Source organism: Rhincodon typus, chromosome 35 (assembly GCF_021869965.1).
Source record: "Rhincodon typus isolate 14 chromosome 35, sRhiTyp1.1, whole genome shotgun sequence".
In the NCBI taxonomy this organism is placed as follows: Eukaryota; Metazoa; Chordata; class Chondrichthyes; order Orectolobiformes; family Rhincodontidae; genus Rhincodon; species Rhincodon typus.
Window position 1 is genome coordinate 14,894,171 of NC_063366.1, and position 22,560 is coordinate 14,916,730.

The 22,560-nt window shown below is 41.7% G+C and overlaps 1 protein-coding gene across 7 annotated transcripts in view; it reads left to right on the forward strand.

Moving 5' to 3' along the window:
• The first annotated feature begins 3,020 nt into the window (after positions 1-3,020).
• The window catches only part of LOC109938910 (RNA-binding protein 4B-like), a 204,992-nt gene continuing 185,452 nt past the window's right edge, over positions 3,021-22,560 (forward strand). For 2 of the 7 annotated variants that reach the window (XM_048616958.1, XM_048616957.1), the window contains exons 1-2: positions 3,021-3,382; positions 7,779-8,085. In XM_048616958.1, the coding sequence (XP_048472915.1) occupies positions 3,278-3,382; positions 7,779-8,085 (412 nt within the window). In that variant the 5' untranslated portion in view covers positions 3,021-3,277. The remainder of the gene's footprint in view (positions 3,383-7,778; positions 8,086-22,560) is intronic. The other 5 variants (XM_048616959.1, XM_048616961.1, XM_048616956.1 and 2 more) reach the window with 5 other exon arrangements.

Here is a 22,560-nt window from a genome sequence, read left to right on the forward strand (position 1 = left end):
AGGGTCACCGGACCCGAAACGTTAACTCTGTTTTCTCCTCCACAGATGCTGCCAGACCTGCTGAGCTTTTCCAGCAACCTTGTTTTTGTTCCATTACCTAAATCATTTCTGAAATTGGGGTTACTATTTTGCCATATCGCTCGGTCACCCCATCTCCCGTAACTCTGCCTCCCACTGCTCTATCCCCATCTCCTATCTGTCTGCGTTCACCTTTTTCCCACTCGATCTCCAACTCCTGTCGGTCTGCCTCCTTCTTCTGTTTCCCATTCCTCTCTTCCTTTCTCCTGTTGCCCTGCCTCCATCTCACTCCACTCGCTTGCCTCTTCAGAGATGCTCAGACCATACGCTCTTCCCCCGTCCAAGGCACTTTCTGCTATTAATCTCATCTTCAGTAGATCGCATCGCTGATTCAGCCAAACTGCTCGAACAGCGGCTGAAATCGACCCGACACACCTCGGCAAGAAACTTCTTACCCTCGCCCGGCCGATCCACTCGGGGCGGGGTGGACCCACCCGTTTGGCCGCGACGGAACCGCCACCCTCCGATTTCATTGGCTTCTCTCCGTCGATTTCCTTTCCTGATTGACAGCGAAACGAACCAATCATTGCTGGGGCGATGTCCGTCAATCCATCAACCATCGGTCCAGCTGACGGCCCCTACCCCTTTCGCCAAAACGCCGGGCTGTCTCAGCAAACCTTCCAGCTGATTGGATGCTATTCAAAAACAACTGGTTCATCCAGAGAAAATATTTCTTTATTCCCACAAATATTGACGAAATCGTAAATGGAAAAAAAAGCTGCGAATGTCAAAATTTAATATTAAAGAATTGGCAACAAATTTCAACTCGACTCCACTCTGCATGTTCCACTCAATACGACTGAAATGGATTTAATATTTACAAACTCATTACCTTCCATTACAACAGGGCAAAAGCGTTTCAAATAAAAAATTACAATAAGTGCAGTAAAATTTCTCTTTGAATAACATGTTCCACTCTGACCTTTCTCAATCGTGTTGATTGGCTATAACCATTCTGACCGTATCCGTCTATAATCCAACTCTCTCCCACTCGGATGAAACCTGTGATGCTAGTATTATTCCAACCTTCGTAATTGTTAATGAGGAAGATACTAGTTCGACCTGGAGTTAATCACTCATTCATATCAAAAAAAAAAATGCATGGACCATAAACAAATTAGAAATGAACCAAAATAATCTTTGCAAATTACATCAGAAGCTTCTTATTCCTATCAACATCACTGCCAGTGTCAAACTACACATGCAATGATCTGCAATTCTCTGCTTTGTCTATAAACTATTCTATCCCTCTAGCCCAATCCAACATTGAATAAAATCATGGCTGATCTGATTATGGCCTCAACTCCATATTTCAGTAGTGTACATGCCACAACACCCTTCCCCGCACCACCACAACAAGCTCCTAATAACCATATCACTCACTTGTTAGTCAAAAATCTATTCAAACTTTATCTTTCAAATATTCAATAAGTATGCCTCTACTATTTGGGTGGCATAGTGGCTCAATGGTTGGCACTGTTGCCTCACAGCATCAGGGACCTGGGTTTGATTCCACCCTCAGGCAATTGTCTGTGTGGAGTTTGCATGTTCTGCCTGTGTCTGCGTGGGTTTCCTCTGTGCTTCAGTTTCCTCCCACAGTGCAAACATGTGCAGATTAGGTGGAGTGGCTATGCTAAATTGCCCATTGTGTCCAGGGATGTGTAGGCTAAGTAAGTTAGCTATGGGAAATGCAGTGTTATAGGACAGAGGAATGGGTCTGGGTGGGGTGTTCTTTGGAGAGTCTTGCAGCTCACCACTCCACATATCCTGCTAATTATCCTTATAAATCCTTATGAATATCCTATCCATTACCGTTACTCCCTACCTAATGTTGGTTTACATCCAGTCTACATCCTAACCAGGTCAATAACTTATCTTTCAATTCCTTGTGCTTCACCCGACTTGAGAGAGTATCCTCAAATTCCTTCTGGAAAAGCATATCAACAACATTCATTGACACTCCTATGTTCATTACTTTGGACACATTTTCAAGAAATTCAAGCAGGGTCAGCAGGCATGAACTTAAGTTTTGCAATGCTGTGTTACCTCTTTCTGATCATTTGAAAACCAAACGTGTAGATATACCAATCACTTGACTTTTCTTGGCGAAAAGGCAAAACATACCTCAAGAAGGCAGCACAAACATTTAATGCGCAAATTTGGTGCTGTGTTTCTACAGGCTGCGAGCATTTCACAACTTGCTAATATTACGAAACTTGGAGTGAGTTTTAACTCCGAGTGAGGATGATTGCGCACAAACTGAGGACACAAATTGTAGCAGTGAACAGACAGTTGCCATTTCAAGTTCAATGCAAGTCTTAAGTTATACATTTTAGTAGTGATCTTTTGAAATTCGATTTCAACATTGCAGTGGTTGTGTCCCTAGCTCGGGGACAGGAAACGAGGGATCACATCCCACCTACTCCATTTTTGAAGAAGGGTCCCGACCCAAATCGTCAGTTTTCCTGCTCTGTTGCTGCCTGTGTTCCTCCAGCTCCACACTGTGTTATGACAGACTCCAGCATCAGCAGTTCTGAAAATCTCCGCCTACTCCAGAACCATTCAAACCCACCACCAGCACTTAAAAAAAGCGAAAGAACTGCGGATGGTGCAAATCAGAACTGAAGCTCTAAAGAAAGGTCACCGCACCCGAAACGTTAATTCAGACTTCTCTCCACAGACGCTGCCAGACCCGCCGAGTTTTTCCAGCGACTTTTTGTCTTTGTAGCACACGAGCTGTTGGTGGTACCAGCGCCGAAACCGTTGAAATCAAACGAACGGAAGTGACGGCGCGACCACAGTGATTGGCAGCACCTCCTCCAGTCACAACCAGGGGACGACGGGGGCAGGCCAATACGCGCGTGCGAAGGGGGCGGGCTCAGGCGGCCGGGTGACTGACGCCTTTGCCTGCCAATCATCGGACGCGAACGGCGGGGATGGGCGGCAACCTGGAGCAGCACAGAGAGAGGGGTTTCGCCATTTTTTTGTTGTTCGTTTGCTGGCTGAGGGCAACTGTCAAGCTTTTGCGTGGAGGTTCAGGGGGTGGTCATCACTTTATCGCATTTGTTTTTGTTTCTCTTCTCTCAGTACGCTCACCCCATTCTTTTCCCTGGTCGAAGGGTCGTTCCTTTTACGTTGTCTTTTTTTTCGGGGGGGGGGGGGGGGGGTGGGGGGAGGGGGGGAAGGAAACAAAAAAGAGATGGTGAAGATTTTCGTGGGTAATCTACCACGGCCGACGACCGCCGATGAAATCCGGGCCTTATTCGAGAAGTACGGCTCCGTGAGCGAATGCGACCTGATCAAAGTGAGTGAGTGAGTGAGTGAGTAAAGTGTGGGGGTGGGGTCTCGGTCGGTATGGTCACGTGGGTGCAGTTTTGGGGAGGTGGGGTTCAATTCCACCGCTCCTTGTACTCCCCTCCCTTTATATCCCCCCCATTTCCCAACCCCCTCCCCATCATGCTTTCCCTTTCTTACCCAACCACCCCTTCCTCCTCGCCCATTCCGTTCCCCCGCCCCTTCTATCCCCATTGTCCCACCTCTCTCTTATCCCCGCCCCTTATACTCGCCCCCCCCACCCCATTTCCCCTCTTTTACCCCATTAGCTTCCCCTCACCCCACCAACTCTGCCATCTCACAGCAACCCCCTCCTCACCACCTGTTTGCAGACTTCCCAGTTGTTGGGAACATCCATCCTGTGTTTACCCTGTCCTGGTGCTGTCAGAATTTTACAGGTTTTCATAAGATCACCCCGTCGTTCTGCTAAACTCCATTGACCAGGTGCATTCCTGTTTCCCTTCTTACTCCTTCCATAGCCAAAATACCCTATCTCAGATAAGGAGACCAGAACTGCGCACAATATTCCAGGTGTAGTCTTACCAAGGCCTTGTGTAAGGCAGCTCTTTAGCAACAACACTGACATACCCTGTTTCTGACAGGGCCACTCAGCTCCTGACCTCATTGCAGCCTTAATTCAAACATGAACAAAGGAGAATTATACAGGTGAGGTGAGAGTGACAGTCCTTGACTAGAGGGCCATATTTAGCCCATTCTGACATCAAGGATCCCTAGTAAAACTGGAATTGATACAGGGCAGGATAGAGGGGGTCTCCACTACTAGGTGTCATAAGTGGCTTGGACCCAACTATTCACAATATATAAACCGTTTAGATGAAGGAACTAAATGTAAGATCTCCAAGTTTGCAGATGACAGAAGGCTGGGTTGGTGGGTGATGCAGAGATGCTTCAGTATGATTTGGGCAAGTCGAATGAATAGGCAAATGCATGGCATATGAAGTATAAATGGATAAATGTGAGATTATCCACCCAGCTGGGCCAGTGGACCAGGGAGTGGTAGATGGAGTTTAATTTAGATGAATGTAAAATTTTGCTAAGACAAATTAGGGCAGGACTTACACAGTTAATGGTAGGGACCTGGAGAGTTATGTTGAACGGAGAGACATAGGGGCTCACGTACATAGTTCCTTGAAAGTAGTCATCACGGGTAGACAGGGTAGTGAAGAATGCTTGTCTTCGTTGGTCAAAGCATTAAGTAAATGAGTTGGGATGTCATGTTGCAGCTATACAGATGTTTGGTGAGGCCACTTTTGGAGTACTGTGTACAGTTCTGGTCACCCTGCTATGGAAGGATATTATTAAATTTGAAAGGGTGCAGAAAATATTTACAAGGATGTTGCTGGAACTGGAGAGTGAGAGTCATAAGGAGAGGCTGGATAAACAGACTTTTTTCCCTGGAGCATAGGAGGTTGAGGGCTGACCTAATAGAAGTTGATAAAATCATGAGGGACATAGATAAAGTGAACAGCTGGGGTCTTTTCCCTAGGGTAAAACAATTCGAAACAAGAGGGCACAATTTTAAGGTGAGAGGAGAAAGATTTAAAAGGGACTTGATGGGTAACTTCTTCACACATATATCTAATGATCTGCCAATAGGAGTGGCAGATGCAGGTACAGTTACAACATTTAGACAGGTACATGAATAGGAAAGGTTTAAAGAGATATGGGCCAAACACAGGCAACTGCGACGAGTTTAGTTTGGGAAACCTGGTCGGCATGGAAGAGTTGGACCAAAGGGTCTTTTTCCATGCCTTATGACTCTATGACTGATTATTACTGCTGAATAGCAACAATTTGGGAAAGCAGGAGGTGCTATGAGATCTTGGTGTCAAGAAATGCGGCAGGCAGTAAGAAGGCAAATGGTATGTTGGTCTTTAAGTGAGAGGATTGAGTACTGGGGATGTCGTGCTGCAATTCTGCTGGGCCTTGGTGAAACCTACAGCAGGATGATTGTAGTTTGGTCATTTTATCTGAGGAAGGATGTTGTTGTGGTTGCTCTTCCCCAATGAGCCTCGCACAACTAGATTGTGCAATTAGAAATGAATAGTTGGCAGTGCCCAGCTGGTTCCTCAACGTACTTATCCAGAAAATCATCTCGTACAAACTCCAGGGGTTCCTCTTCTACAACATCATTACTGAATTGATTTTCCCCATCTACATGCAGATTAAACTCACCCATAATTACAATTGTATCTTTTTTTCTTGGTCTCTATTTCCTATCTAATGGCTTTTCTAATATTTCCACGACTGTTTGGGGACTGTATACAATCCCCACTATCATTTTCTGCCCATTGATGTTTTTGAGCTCTACCCATACAGATTACACTTCACAAATATCCTTCCTCGCTATTTTCTTAATGTCTTCTTTCACCAGCAATGCCACCCAACTTCGTTTTCCTTTTTGTCTCTTCTTCCTAAAAACTAAATATCTCTAATATTCAGTTCCTATTACTGGTCAACCTGCAGACATAATTCCAATTATATCATACTCATTCATATCAATTTGCGTGATTGATTCATCCATTTGATTGTGAATGTTAAGTGTGTTAAGACACCAGGCCTTAGGCTTGTCTTTTTGGCATTCTTAGTCCCATTTTCTACTGTGGACCTGTTTGATTCTTGCTTTGATTTGTCGTTCTGTCACTTTTTTTTCAATTTTCCATTCCACCTTTTGGTTTTGCCCTTTTTTTCCCCACCCACCCACTCTCATTTTAGTTTAAACCCTCTCCAGCTGCACTAGCGAAAGGCATTGTTGTACTCGCCTTTATTAGCCTAGACATTGAATGCAGGAGCATGGAGGTTATAGTGGAGCTATATGGAACATTTTTTTTGGCCACAGCTGGAGTACTGTGTGGAGTCCTGGTCACCATTCAATAGGAAGGATATGATTGCACTGGACGGGGTGCAGAGGAGATTCATCAGGATGTTGTCAGGGCTGAAGCAATTCTGATATGAAAAGAGACAAGATAAGCAACTCCTGCCTTTCTTAAGAGTAGAGAAGGTTGAGGGGGAATCCAATTGAATTGTGCAGAAGTATGAGGGCATAGATGGGGAGAAACCTTACCCTCAGGGGTGAATACCAGTGGGCACAGTTTTGGGCTAAGGAGAAAGAAGATTTAGAGAGGATTTGAGGAAAACATTTTCATTCTGAAGGTTGATAATATCTGGAACTTATTACCTAAAAGAATGATAAAAGTGAAAACCCTCGACTTTGAAGCAGTATTAAGATGAGCTCTTGAAACATAAAAACGTACAAGGCAACAGAAGTAGTGCTAGAAAATGGGATAAGAATAGATAGTTGCTTAGTGACTGGCATGGATGCATTTGGCCAAAGGGCCTCTTTCAGGCTGTAAAATCTTTGACTTTCTCTCCATTACCCTTAATTTCGATATTGTCAATCTTTTTGACAATACCCTGTTGTTTCCACTGAGCAATCAATTATCATCCAATGTTACCAAATTCATCCCGAGTTTCTACCTGTCTGAGTTTGCTTATTTTGTAATAAAAACAGAAAGTAAGTGCTGAAAAAAGAAATAGGCTTGGCCTATCTGTAGAAAGAGAAATAAGTGTTAACATTTCAAGGCCAGTCAAAGAAGAATTATCAGCCTCTCAATGTTAATTCGATCTCTCTCTCCACAGTGTTGGAGAAACTCAGCAGGCTTGGAGCATCTGTCATAAGAGAAGGAAGAGCTAATGTTTCAAGATGAATCAGAAGAGGAATCATAACACACTTGCAATATTAACTCAGCTTCTCTCTTCACAGATGCTTCCAGACCTCTTGAGGTTTTCCAGAACTATTTTTTTTTAAATTTCGGATCTCCAGTATCTGCAATATCTAAGCACCACGGTGACGTTTTCCAGAGTCCATGGATGGATGAAATTGAGAGCTCTGGTTAGAAAGAACCCATGGACAGGGTGATGAGAATATATTTAAAGCAATGGGTTGGGTGTTGAAAAGTACAATTTTTACTAAGAGTTGTGAGGGCCTGGAACTCACTGTTTGAGATAATGGTTGTAGTAGAAAGCCTTATTGCATTTAATACATGAATTTAATGCATGTGCCATATCCTACAAAGTTACAGATCATGTAATAGAATGGATTAATGTTGGTTAGTCCTTTATCAGCCAGCACAGACAAGTTGATTTGAATGGGACCTTTTGCATTGTAAATTTCTGATTCAATCATTATGTTGTCACTTAATTGCGATTTGAATGGTTTGACAGTACATAAATTTTACTGTGACACACAATGATTTACTTCTGTTTGAAAGGAGGAGATTTAATCAGACTGTCTTAATATTATCAGTATTACGTTACTAATTTCACATCTTCTTCTCCTTGAACAGAATTATGGCTTTGTGCATATGAAGGACCGGGAAGCAGCCAAGGAGGCGATTGAGAACCTCCACCACTACAAGTTGCATGGGGTCTCCATTAACGTGGAGGCCAGCAAAAGTGTGTCCAAGTCCTCGACCAAGCTGCACGTGGGTAATGTTGCAGCTGGCTGCACTAGTCAGGAGTTGCAGGCCAAGTTTGAGGAGTATGGAACCGTCTTAGAATGCGATATCGTTAAGGACTACGCCTTTGTGCACATGGAGAGGAGCGAAGATGCCATGGAGGCCATCAGGGGGCTGGATGGCACAGAATTCAAAGGTGAAATTGCTGGATTGGTGTGGGCCATTTGGGCTTTGAGATGTTCTATTTGAACCTCAGTGGTTGCGCAAGTATTGTCCGTCAGGCCTGTAGATATTGGGGATCTTTAAATAATGAAATTCACTCAGTCACAGTGCATCTTATGCAGTGTCTGAGTTTCCCAAATCTTTGAGCCTTGTGCCTCTCTTGCAATATGTGAACTGGTAAAGGGTTTCTGCATGGGCTGCAATCCTATCTGAAGTCTTGACTGAGGTTCACTGTCTGGAATGCTGCCTCAAAGAGTAATGGTATAATTTCCAGCCATAGTAGATGCTAGGTGATGGCAAGGTGGGTGTATTGCTATTTTCCACACCATAATGCAGGAGAAATAAAACTATAGGCCTGTGAGTTCTGTTAATAATAGCTATGTATTGATGGTTTCTTTATATTTGCTACATGGATTGTCTACTTAACATTTCCATTATATAGTCAATTCTCCCCACCTACTGAACTGCTACTTCGAACTTACAATTTGTACTGGATGGGTGTAGTGTGTATGAGCACTCAGTATTGTGAGATGTTTTATGAACAGCCAGTAGAGTTTAAAACGAGAGAGAAAAAAAAAAATTGTGTAGGGTGTCCTTTGAATCACCAGAATTTAACAGTTAGACAGTTGTCTACATTGGCTACGTTGCAGCCTTTCTAAGGTTGTTAAACTGAGTTCAAAAAGATCTATTCATGTAGATTTCTTGTAAGCAATGGAGACACCATTGTTCCCATTTTATGGGTTGGATATGAGTGTCTGTTTCCTTGGTTAGCTTTTGCTACCAAGTAATTGCCAATTGGGTGCATCTCAGTAAGTTATACTTGATGTTGCCCCTTTCTCCTTTACAAAGGTAGTTTTGTCTCTTTATGTTGTTCATTTTTATCTATCAGTTGGTGAACATTAAAACAAACTGCAACATTTTGATAATATCTGGTAAGTGTCTTGTACTCTTTTCCTTGGGCACTGAATTTCCTGGATAAACATAAAAATAGTTGAAGCTTCTCTCTAAGTTTTGATGACAATTCACTTATCCTCACTTCGGTATGTCTGTTAGTCCAAATGTAACATTATTTATCATAGCATACTCATGAGGTGGAAGCCATTTTAAGATTAAATGTTGTACCAATGAACTTGATCAGAGATCTCTTCTGTTCTTTGACTGTTGTGTGAGACAAAGTTAGATTTTAACTGTGATGAAGCCCCCTCAGTTGATGTCTGACTATATCATACGAACTGGAATTTTTTGTCTCATCAAACTAGGGAATGTTGCTGCTGTGGACTGTTACACATTACATTACATCCCATTAGCAACAAACACTCGTGAGTCAGTCGGGGTCGATTTGATGGGCAGTAAAGCTCCCTCTTCACCGATGGATGGGTATCAAACTCAACTTATATTTGATATGTTGGTCTAATTTTGATGTAAGCTGCTTCCAGCACAAGTTATTTGGGCACTGGGGTAGAAATTACAATGCAATTTTCCAATTTATTTGAGCATAAACCGTGCACAATGTATACCAGTTTCAAGCATGAGGCCCTGCATCAGAGGCATGATTGACAACATATTAGTTACCTTTGCTTTTAGGTGGTTGCTCAAAATGACTATGTGGTCAGTTTAAAATATCCAAAACTCCGTGTGCTTGTTTAAGGACCATCCTGTGAGACACATGGAAAACAAGGTGCAGCACATGCTGGTGTAAGTTACAAGTAGATTTTCTATAATTGTACATTAGCCTTTAAGTCTCAAAACCAGTGAAGAGGTGACAGCAATTTTGCTTTTTCTTTATAAACTCCCTTGCCCCTTTTGGAGTGTGCAGCAAAGAACTGTTGCATAGCATTGACTTTAGCCTCCAGTTGGACCCTGTACTTCTTCCTAATGTATTGAAAGGGTGTAGAAAAGACTTACAAGGATGTTGCCAGGATTGGAGGGTTTGAGCAGTAGGGGAGGCTGAATAGGCTGGGGCTGTTTTCCCTGGAGCGTTAGAGGCTGAGGTGTGACCTTATAGAGGTTTATTGGAGCTTGCAATGTAATATCAGAAGTTGTGCTGTCTGTGTTACTGAGAACAATCAGTCTCTCACTCTCTCTCCATCCTCACCCACCCCCCAATCCGGCAAACCCCACCACTACCTTCCTTGTTCCTCATTTGCCCAGTAGTGGAAGCAATATTTTCTTATTTATGCCCAGGTGTCACTCGTACTATTATTTCTGATTCTATCTAAGCTCATTAGGATGTTGCTGCTGCTTTTGGTCCTGCAGGAAATTCTGGGTCCCACCAGTACCCTTTTGCTCTCTGCAGCATCATTGTCTCGTTTCCTCCCTTTCTGGAGCCCACATTGCTCAATCTGCATTTTCTCAAGTCCCCTCATGACCCTTATTTGCCATTCTATTTTTCTTCCCTGCCATGAGACAGGAATGTTGGCTTGGCGGAAGAAGGTGGTGCGCTGCAAATTTTAGCTCAGTTCTCTCAGTTGTTTAGAAACAGCACCTTGGAATCTTCGCAAGTATTCATATGCTACTGCCTGTTAAAATTGCTCATGTAGAGCTTGCCACTTCAGTGCAGTGCATGTTGCACACAAAGTGAACGATTCTACTGAACCCCAGATTCAGAAGTGCATTCAATATTGCACCAATTCAACACCTTCTACAGGCCATGCAAAACCTTATGTGGCTTCTCTGAGGGAGTTGTTTCAATGCTTGTGTTAAGCACTAGATTAAGGCTGACTAGACAAAATAATCAAACAAAACTAGCTTGGAACTCTGTTCCATTGACCTGTAATCGAATGGTAAGATTGAAGATTAAGCAACTCCTGTCCATGGTAAAGTGACAGTTGAATGAAAGCAGGAAATTCATTTTTCACAAGTAACTATTACCAGGTTTTAAATCATGGGGTGTAGTGGACGGTGAAGAAGGCTGTCTGAGAGTTTGACAGTACCTTCATCAGATGGCCAATGGGCCAATGAGTTGCAGATGGAGTTTAATTTAGATAAACATAAGATATTACTTTTTGGTCAGGCAAATCAGGACATTTATACACTTAATTGTAGGGTCCTGGGAGTGTTGCCAAACAGACACCTTGGGATGCAGGCTCATAGTTCCTTGAAGGTGAAGTCACAGGTAGACTGGGTAGTGAAAAAGGCTTTTGGTGCGCTTGCCTTTATTATGTCAGTGCATTGAGTACAGGAGTTTGGGGTGTCTTGTTTTGGCTGTACAGGGAATTGAATAGGCCATTTTTGGGATACTCCATTCACTTCTGGTCTCCCTGCTATGGGAAAGATGTTGTTAAACTTGAAAGGGTGTAGAAAAGACTTACAAGGATGTTGCCAGGATTGGAGGATTTGAGCTGTAGGGGAGGCTGAATAGGCTGCGGCTATTTTCCCTGGAGCGTTAGAGGCTGAGGTGTGACCTTATAGAGGTTTATAAAATCATAAGGGATGAATAGGGTGAATGGCCCATGTCTTTTTTTCCCAGGGCATGGGAGTCCAAAACTAGAGGGAATAGTTTAAGGTGGCAGGGGAAAGATATAAAAGAGACCCAAGGGGCAACTTATTCATGCCAAGGGTGTTGTGTATGGAATTAGCTGCCAGAGCAACTGGTGGAGGCTGGTACAATTACAATATTTAAAAGGCACCTGGGTGGGTATATGAATAGAAGGGCTTTGAGGGATATGGGCCAAATGCTGTCAATTAAGATCGGCATGGACAAGTTGGACCAAAGGTCTGTATCCATGCTGTACAACTCTATGATTCTGACCCTTGAATCCCTTCACCAATAAATCTCGAGTATTATCCTTCAAGGAACTGTTTTCATGTCACTGCACTTCTTGTGATACTTTAGCTGTGTTTCATGATTTCAGTGGCTGCTTATGTTGTCGTTGTTCAAAAGATGATCTTGGTTCTCTTAACATTTTTTTAAAATCTGCAAATGTGTTTTGAAAAATCTTTTTAATGCAGATAATGTTTAATTTCTACTACATGCGAACAGTGATTTTGTTTTGTGTGCATCATCTTGTCAACTTCATGTCCTGAGGCAATTGAATTAGAGTCTAGAATTATGTTGCTTTACGTGAAAAGTATCAGTCAAGAGTGGCTGGAGTTATGTCCACTCCTGTTTTATTAAATATATATTTGATCTAAGTTCTCCCAGGTTGGAGATATTCCTAATGACTTGGTGAAAATCAGTTTCTTTACCTTGACAAAGGGATAATTTGGAGATGTGTCTAAGTGCAATTGGACAGGGAGTTCAGTGCCCAAAATGGTCTTTGTGTTATTGTATTATTGTCATGATGCAACATTAACCTTGCATTTATCTGACTCCTTCTGGGACTCCCAAAGTATGCTTTTTTCAAAATTCATTCACAGGATGAGGGTGTCGCTGGCATTTATTGCCCATCCTTAAATTCCCAGAGGGCAGTTAAGAGTCAACCACATTGCTTTGGGCCTGGAGTCACATGTAGGCCAGACCAGGTAAGGATGGCAGTTTCCTTCCCTAAAAAGCATTAGTGAACCAGATGGGTTTTTCTGACAATTGATAATGGATACATGGTCATCATAGAGTCTTAATTCCAGACTTTTATTGAATTCAAAGTACACCACCTACTGTGGCAGGTTTCAAACCCGGGACCCCAGAACATTACCTGGGTATCTGGGTTAACAGTCTAGTGATAATACTAGAAGGCCATAGCCTCCCCTACCTGCAACCAATTAAGTTGTTTGGTGTGTCGGCAGTGTTACAGTGTAGGCACTGCTTCAACCAATTTGTGCATGCTGAACTCCATGACTTCACTAGGGTTAGTAACTACAAAACTGTTAAGTGAATTTTGACTGAGGGGCATGTGTTTATCAGGATGTCAGGGAGAATTCTGCTCTTCTGTGAATGTTGTCATGGGATCTTGCATTCCCATTTGAGACCGGAACCTGGGCCTCCATTTAGCATCTTATCCGAAAGTTTGCATCTTCAGCTGTGTAATGCTCCTTTAGTTCTCCACGGAACTATTGTATTTTATATTCAAATTTTTAGTCATACTTGTGCCATCTTATACGCGATTAACTCTAGAAGGTAAATTACATGAAATATAGCAGAAATATAGCTGGAAAAACATGGAATGACTGTGGAGTCAGGTATGAGGCTTAGAAAGCGTTAAGAATTTTGCTTCACTGGCCAGCTTATTGGCTTATTGTGATAAATAACGTAGGAAATGTTGATCTACCAGTATAGGTCCTGAAAAGGAGTCAGTGATTGCTTGGCAGAGTTGCGCATGCAGTTTACAGGAATGTAGAGCAGCATTGGCACACTTCAAGAAAGAGAAATAGGGAAGTAAAACAATACTGGACCAAGGAATAATGGGGTCAGGCAAAATGTCTGTGTTTGTAGGGTTAAGCCTATAACAAAAATGTGACTGCCTTGTGGGGATGCAGGGAACATGGGTGTTTTAGCTCTTAAGTTTGTTATATTGAAATGACAGAAGTGTTGGTCATTACTGATGATAAGTCCACACACCCTTTTGGTTCTGTTGATCACATTGTTTTTGTAGTTGAAATCAGAGTGCTGAAGGGTATGAAATCATCTGTTATAAAAATGAGAAAAATGTTTTTACTGATATGCAGGTTAGACACAGAGAGGAAGAACTACGTAATCTTAGCATATAGGATAAAGGACCTTTTGTCCAAACTAGGAGCTGTTGGATATAAGTAGCTTTTTGGTTTAAGCAGGAAAAAGCCAAAGAAAATATCTGGCAGATTGCGGCAAGTTGCAGCATAGTGCAACATGGAAGTATTTGATTAGGAAACATGTATAGATATTAAAATCTCGTCAATTGAAGGAGAATAGCAGAGAGAGAGAGGGAGCAAAATTTGAAAAATCTGGCAAAGCACAAGGTTACTGTGGTAGAGAGATCTGTTCATAATTTTCACAGGCCAGTCAAGTGGTAGGTCACAGTTTAGTTATTATTATTTAATTTTTGGGGTATTAAACCCAGCAAGTCTTGCAGTATTTATGCATTTCGACTATGATATGACTCTTCTTTGGAACTGAAAGGGGCTGGAAAATGATAGTCCCAGAGTCCCAAATAGACAGCAGGTGTGTAATAAAAACAAAATATTGTTTGTGCTAGAAATCTGAAACAAACACACATGCAGGAGAAATTTAGCAAGTCTGGCAGCATCTGTGGAGAGAGAAAAACAAGAGTTAATGTTTCAGTACAATATGTAACTCTGTTTCTCCCTCTCCAGGGATGATGAGAGTGCCCAGAGCAAACGACATGCTAATGATAAGAGAAGAAAATTGTAGATACAAAATGGCTAGTAATGGTTGGTGTGAATAGTAGAAAGTAGGTTGGCTTCACAGACTAAATCCATTTAAACAGGACATGGGTGGGGAGGTGGAGGAGTGGAGATGGAGAGGAGTTTTGATCAAAATGGGGACAATGGTTAGTGCTCTGAAGTTGTTGATGTCAGAATTGAGCGCTGAGGATGATGGCTGTAAAGTGCTTCAGCAGAAAATGAGTTGTTGTGTTGAGCTTCTAACTGACACTTTGCAATCTAAGACATGTAAGCATGAGAGCAAGATGGTGTATTGAAATGCCAAGCAACTGAAAGGTCAGAGTTATTCTCATGCTCTATTCTGCAAAGTGGTCGCCCTGTTTAATTTTGGTGTTGCAACTGGCGTCGCCACCCTTCCAGTTGCTTGCCATTATGGTACGCATGCTGCTGTCATGCTATTATTTTTTCTTTGGCCTACTACAGTGCTTTTGTGAAGTCCCGTGCAAGCTGGACGAACACCACCTCATTTTCCACTTCGATACTTTACAGCCTTGAGGAATTGACATTGAGCTCAACAGCTTGGGAGCATTAACACTGTCCTTGATGTCGATTATGCCCTCTCCACATCACCCCCTCTCAGATCTTGTTTTAATGTGTTTACTCATAGTAAAGCCAACCCTTTTTATACAATTAGAACATAGAACATAGAACAGTACAGCACAGTACCAGCCCTTCGGCCCACGATGTTGTGCTGAACTTTTACCCTAAACCTAAGGTCTATCTCACCTCCACTGCTACCTTATACTATCATCCATATGCCTGTCTAATAGCCGCTTAAATGCCCCTAATGAGGCCGACTCCACTACCCTCTCCGGCAATGCATTCCACGCTCCTACCAGTCTCTGAGTAAAGAACCTCCCTCTGACGTCTCCCCGATATCTATCTACCTCCTTTCACTTTAAAACTATGTCCCCTCGTAAAGCTACCTCCACCCTAGGAAAAAGTCTACTATCTACTGTCTCTGCTGTCTACTCTATCTATACCTCTGATCATTTTGTACACCTCTATCAAGTCACCTCTCATCCTTCGTCGTTCTAAACAGAAAAGCCCTAGCTCTCTCAACCTTTCCTCGTAAGACCTTCCCTCCATTCCAGGCAACATCCTGGTAAATCTCCTCTGCACCTTTTCTAACGCTTCCACATCTTTCCTGTAATGAGGTGACCAGAACTGGACACAATACTCCAGATGTGGCCGAACCAGGCTTTTGTATAGCTGGAGCATAACTTCACGGCTCTTGAACTCAATCCCTCTATTAATGGAAGCTAACAGACCATACACCTTCTTAACAACTCTCTCCACCTGGGTGGCAGCTCTCGGGGAACTGTGAACATGAACCCCAAGATCCCTCTGCTCCTCCACACTGCCAAGAATCTTTCCGTTAACCCTGTATTCTGCTTTCAAGTTTGTCCTTCCAAAATGAATCACCTCACGCTTTTCAGGGTTAAACTCCATCTGCCACTTCTCAGCCCAGCTCTGCATTCTATCAATGTCCCTTTGTAACCTAGAACAGCCCTTCGCACTGTCCACAACGTGACCTACCTTCGTATCGTCCGCAAACTTGCTAATCCACCCTTCCACTCCTTCATCCAAATCACTTACAAAAATCACAAATAGAAGAGGACCCAGAACAGATCCTTCTGGTACACCACTCGTAACTGAGCACCATGTTGAATATTTTCCGTCCAATACCACCCTTTGTCTTCTAAGGGTCAGCCAATTCTGAATCCAATCTGCCACATTACCCCCTATCCCATGCCTCCGTACCTTCTTCATGAGCCTACCATGGGGGACCTTATCAAACGCCTTACTTAAATCCATCTATACCACATCCACTGCTCCACCTTCATCCACGTGTTTGGTCATTGACATGAACCATTTGCACACATTTTACATAAAACTCCTCTATGATCATCAGTCCATTTAACTTTTTCTCTGAGCATCTGACCATCTGTTAAATCTTCATTTTCTAGCCTCTTTCAGTTCCAAAGAAGTCATTGTGACTTGAAATGTTAACTTTGCATCTCTCTTGACTGTCAGACTTGTAAAGTTTCTTTTTAAACATAATCCCACTATTTAAGAAAGGAAGCGAGAAAATGGTGTTAAATGAATCATTTAACATCAGTAGGAGGCAAAATGCTAGAATCTGTTATTAACTACATGGTAACAGGATATTTAGAAAATCTTTAGATGATTAAATAAAGTTAATTAAATGTTTTTTTGAGGATAGGTAAGCAAAATAAAAGGATTCCAAGGGATTTAATTAACTTGGATTTTCAGTAAATATTAGATAAGGAGCCACTTGAGAGGTTCCTGACTAAAATTATATCTAATACCATGAATCCTAATGTATTAATGTTGATTGAAGGTGATCTTTTCAGAAAATGAGAAATTTTTGGCTTGGCAAGCTATAACTTGGCAAGCTATAGGATGTCATAAGGATCAATTGGAGAGTAGGTGCTGAGAAACTGTTTCCACTGCTTGGAGCACAGGGCTGTAGTTTAAAATGGGTCTCGCATTTAAGGTGATGACAAATTATTTCTTTAGAGGGCCATTGATCTTTGGGATTCTCAAGCCCATAGACTAATTGAGCATCTTTGAGATGGGTTGGTAGATTGTGTTTGCTGGAGAATTCTAGGATATGGGGAAAGTGCAGCAATGTGGTGTTGAGATAAAATGGGTGACTGGCTCAAAAACGTAATTGACTTACTTCATGTTCTTCCATTAAAATGGTGAAACAAAGGTTTTCCCCAGAACTTATGGCAGGAAGTAAAATTTGCATATGCAACGTATACAAGTTTTTTTGTGAGTGGATAGACAAGGAGTGGATATTTGTACTAACCATTACAACAGGAAAGATTGGTAATCTGTGCTGTCAATGTTTAGTGATATATGTATCTCTTGTGTGTTTCTATTGGTATATTCATTCTTCTTTCAAGACTTTACAAACATGATTTTCAGAGTTCAAAATATTCTACTTAGTCATGATCCATGTTAGAAAGAACCAGAACAAAAGTTGCACTGCTGTGTGTTCTAATATTAAAATAACAGTGTAAAAATATTGCTAACCTGAATATGCTATTGAAACCCTACTTAGGGTATTGCATAACGATGGTATTGCCTTTTCTTGTCTGTGTGTGCGGCGGAGTGGTGGTGGAGGTGGTTGCTGATTGTACTTTTCTTCAACCACTATAACCCATTACACTCTGAAGCCTGCAAGTTTCCATATTGATTCCATTTCTGAACTGATATTCCTTTTAGACGATCCAACATTTTCCTGGGGAAAGTTGATGATCATGAAGCTGCATTGCAGCAAAGATTTAAGTGGTTGTATTAGTGAGGTGATAGGGCAAATGACCTCATTAACATGAACATCATTGACTGACACTTCAGAGTTAGGAGCACATGAATATTAGTGGAGCAGCCTAACTTTGCTGAAATTTTGATTATTTCCCCTTTTTTAAAAAATTGGTGCTGTGCAGAACCTATGATAGCCCTGGGAAGTATATAATTTATTATCTTTATAAATGCCATAATTGTTCTGTCTTGAATGCAAAGTTCTATAGACGATGTAACCTGTGTAAATCACGGTGTTTAGAATGTTGTAACCAACGATCACTCTAAGCTGTACGGTGCTCAGCAGTTGCAAAGATTTGCTCACAGCGATGGGCATGCCAACATCACGAAGTCAGAAGTCACACAACACCAAGTTATAGTCCAACAGGTTTATTTGAAATCACAAGCTTTTGAAGTGCTGCTCCTTCATCAGATAAAGTGGAGGGAAGGGCACAGGCACAGAATATATAGACAAGAGATAATGGCAAAATCATTCCAGATAAATACAATAGATAAATACAAATAGTGTGAGTGGAGTGTCGATGGGCTGAATAACAAGTCTTTGCAGGTGGTCAAAAGTGTCAAACGGTGTGAATAAAATGTCAGCAGCTGAATAACAAGTGAAGGGATGACCTGTGAACCGATTAATTAAGGCAGAGATATAATTACAAGAAATCAGAAATAAGATGGTGCTAGAGACAAACCAAATGGCTAGAATAACATGATAGGTATCAGAGTCGCATGATGAGGATCTAACAAAAGTAACAAGTAATCAAAAATGATACAAACTAATTAAGGTAGAGGGATAATAAAAGTAATCAAGGTAATAATGTCAAAACAAAATAAATAAGAACGATTTTACAAACACAGAACAGTTTGGTAGGGTTACATGTAGCGTGACATTAACTCATGATCATGGTCGAGTGTAGAACTTGGCTATCAATTTTTACTCAGTGATTCTGCTCGGGTAAGCGGCCTCCAAGACGACCTTCAAGATACACAACAACACAATTGCTGAGCAGAAACTGACAGCCAAGTTTTGTACTCACGAGGACGTGATCTTGTGTTTATGTCGTGCTACATGTAACCCCACTATACTGTTCTGTGTTTGTAAAATCTTCCTTACAGTTCTGTTTGACACCATTACTTTGATTATTTGTTATTATCTCTCTACCTTTATTAGTTTGTACATTTTTTGTTTACTTGTTACTTTGGTTAGACCCTTGTCACGCGATTCTACCTACTCGTTATTCCAGCCATTTGCTTTGTCTCTCGCACCACCTTATTTTTGATTACTTGGTAATTATCTCTCTGCCTTAATTAATCGGTTCATAAGTCGTCCCTTCACTTGTTATTCAGCTGTTGACAGTTTACTCACACTGTTTGACACTTTTTTGATCACCTGCAAATACTTGTTTTTCAGCCTGTCGACACTCCACTCACACTATTTGTACCTAACTGTTGACACTCTTAATTACCTGGAAATATCTTCCCATTATCTGTCAGCCTATATATTCTGTGCCTGTGTTCTTCCCTCCATTTCACGTGATGATGGAGCAGTGCTCCGAAAGTTTGTGATTTCAAATAGACCTGTTGGACTATAATCTGGTGTTTTGTGACTTCTGACTTTGTCCACCCAAGTCCACACCGGCACCTCCACATCATGAACACCGTTCACAACATTGACTTTCACTTATTGAAGTCACTGCCAGACCTCGGAGGTCTGCAGAAGAAAAAAATGGAAATGCAGCTTGTAAACTTCATTGATTTTATACCCTTAAAAGATTGGATAAGTAGAGCTAAAACTAACCCATGGGATGCATCAGCCTCAGTCCATTTAGTCTGATACTTGTTTCCTGCTCTGAGCCCTGTAGTGTCTCTCTGTATGCTTGTTTATTGAATTAGATATATTCCACTTTTTGCATTTTAATGCCCTCTGCTAACTAGCTCCATTTAGTTTTCAATTCACCTTGTTGAACTCATTATTTTTAAACACTCTTAGTGTTCCCTACTTCCAAAATTTCCTGTTAAAATATTGATTTGCTTATTCATACGTGCTTCCCAAATTCAAGCAATTATTTTTCTTGATTTGCTTTTAATTGAACTGCAAATTAGAGTTGAAACACAAGATCAGCAGTGATACTATTGAACAGCAGAGCAGCCTTGGATAGCTGTACGGTTGACTCTTGTTCTTGTCTCTTGGGTCAAGCTCAGTTGGAATTGTGCTCCCTGTTCTGGGCTGATCTGTAAAATGGAACGAATTTAATTCTGGAGAATATAACTAATGATTGCCCTTGTTGCATTATAATTTTGGTTAATTATGTTTGGATTTCTTTATATTTTGGGCATTTTGCCTTGAGTGATGCCCTGACCAGAGTGATGTGCCCAAATCAAGAACTTTTTTGTTTACTTTGTGAAGTGTTGTACAACACCACCAATGGGGGCAGGGGGGGAAGAAATCTTCAAAGTGTTGTCAGTTTCTTAGTTGCAGGTACTATCCCCAAAATTGAGCACAATAATTTAATCTGAGGTTTTCAGACTGAGAAGCATAACAGCATCAATGCAAGCCCTCCAAATTATTAAAACTAATCTCTGAAAGGTCTTTTGTCTTAATCCTGCAGCTCTAGGACCATCCATTCATTTATTTTTCGCTATTGGTATCCTTGTGATATTTAAATGGAACAAGTCAATGGCCTTCCCTTTCAAAAACTTGTCCTAACCTGAAAAAAAAACTTTAAGAAGCTAAAATGCGCTGAGCAATAAAGTTAATTTTGTCTGCTTGTACTCAACATTGTGGCTTCAACTGAGCCATCAACCTAATAACAGCATCCATGCTGAAGAGTCCTTGAAATTTGCAGGGTAGAACAACAGCTTATATTTCGCTCTGTCAAAGCAACCTACAGTCATTGTGCCCTCTTCAGGGACAAAAGTAATATAACAACTACAGATTCGGTCAAGACCTTTTGCAGAGATTTATTTTTCTGCATCTAACTCAAGAAACAGCAAAAAAACAAAAGAATTGTGGATGCTGGAAATTGGAAATAAAAACAGAAATTGCTTGAAAAACACAGCAGCTTTAGCACCATCTTTGTAAAGAAAGCAGGGTGCAGTGTCTTTGGAGCAGCAAGAAACAGCAGTCTTCCCGTTAGTGGAATTGCTTATGGTGTGACTAGGAATATTCTGCAAACTGCATCTGTTTCTCTGGTGTTACTTAAAGTCCGGTGGAAATGATGTTTAAAATATAGAAGGGGATAGAGAGAAGTAGTGTGCATGGGGCATGTTGCTCAAGCGTGGCTCAGCATTAAAAAACTCTCCTCCAAGTCATATCTGACTACAGCAATTGATGTACTGCTTCTTTATTTCAATATTCTACATGACTTGGGAGGAAGCCCACATTGCTATGCATTTTATTTGCATTTTATTCCCTGAGAGCTAACATTTATTATTGCTTGAAATAGAACCAGAAAATGCTCAGCAGGCCAGGCGGCATCCACAAGGAGAAAAGCCATTATTGTTTCTGAGTCGCGATGCCTTTCATCAGAACTGCCATCCTAAATCCCGAATTGCATTGGCGTTCGACATCTTGGCAGGTCTCCCATTTTGACCATTAGTTCATTTTTTGTTCTAAATTAACAGCTGTTTCCTTGCACTTTACTGTGAGGTGCATCTGCCTTTGTTTGAATGGTCATATCTTTTCCTGACTATAACATTTTTATCCAAACTCTGTGTTTCATAGATTATTTGACTGTGGTAACATTGCACCAGAGTCTGATCATGTCTTTGCAGGCCTTCACAATTTGCAACGTGTTTTTTGGAACTCTGTTTGAGTATAAGGATGTAGTGTTATGCTTGTCATATTGGATCAAAAGTCTGTAATACTGTTCCACAATTTTTATTTCCATGAGAAGAAAGAATAAGCCATATATTTTCTTTATTATTCATTCATGGGATTTGGGCATCACTAGCGAGGAACATTTTTCCCCATTTATTCCCCATTACTAATTGCTTTTGACAGGATGGTGGTGTATGTACACCACCAGTATGTACAACCAACCGTTGCAAAGACGGTTAGAATGGTTTGTGACTTAGAGGAGAGCTGAATGTGGTGGTGTTCCCATGCATCTGCTGCCCTAGCCCGTTTAGGTCAGGCTGAGCCGACCAGTGTTCATGTGGCCAATGGAAGGTCCTTGTCCAAATTATGGAAGGACTAACACGGAAAGGTCGGTTGATGTTGGTTTGATGCTACAGAGCTGCTTGGCTAGAGCCAGTTGTTTCCCTGTGTTCACTGAACAGGTGAGCCTATCAAAAGCAAAGCACGGGGTACTCTGAATAGGAAGCAGTGAAAAGCTATGTTGGAATGATCATTTTGAAGTTTCAGTACACTGGAGCTTCGAGATGAAGGGTAAAGTTCTGGGGTGAGGAGGTGATGGTGATGGAGTGGGGGGTGGGGAAGCTAAGTCGAACAAAGGTGTAGGCCTGACAGACCACTCCAGATAAGTTGGTGCAAGGTGCACAATGTTTGCTGTATGGGTGTGCACACCCCAGAGAGAGGAGCAAGCCAGTTCAGAATTGAGAGTGGGAGCATGTTCTGGGAAAAGAAGACTTCTTCTTGAACAGTGCAGACACCTTATAGGACTGTATTCAAAATAGTGGAATGAGTCACACAAGCATGTGTTCATCTGTGTGAAAAAGAGGCAGACAGTGTGAAAGGAGGTGTGAGAGTGAGTGGGTTTGTGGGTGGCACTGGAAGACGGAGTAGGTTTGTGAGAGGCAGTGGGGAAGAGTGTTTGGGCTTGTA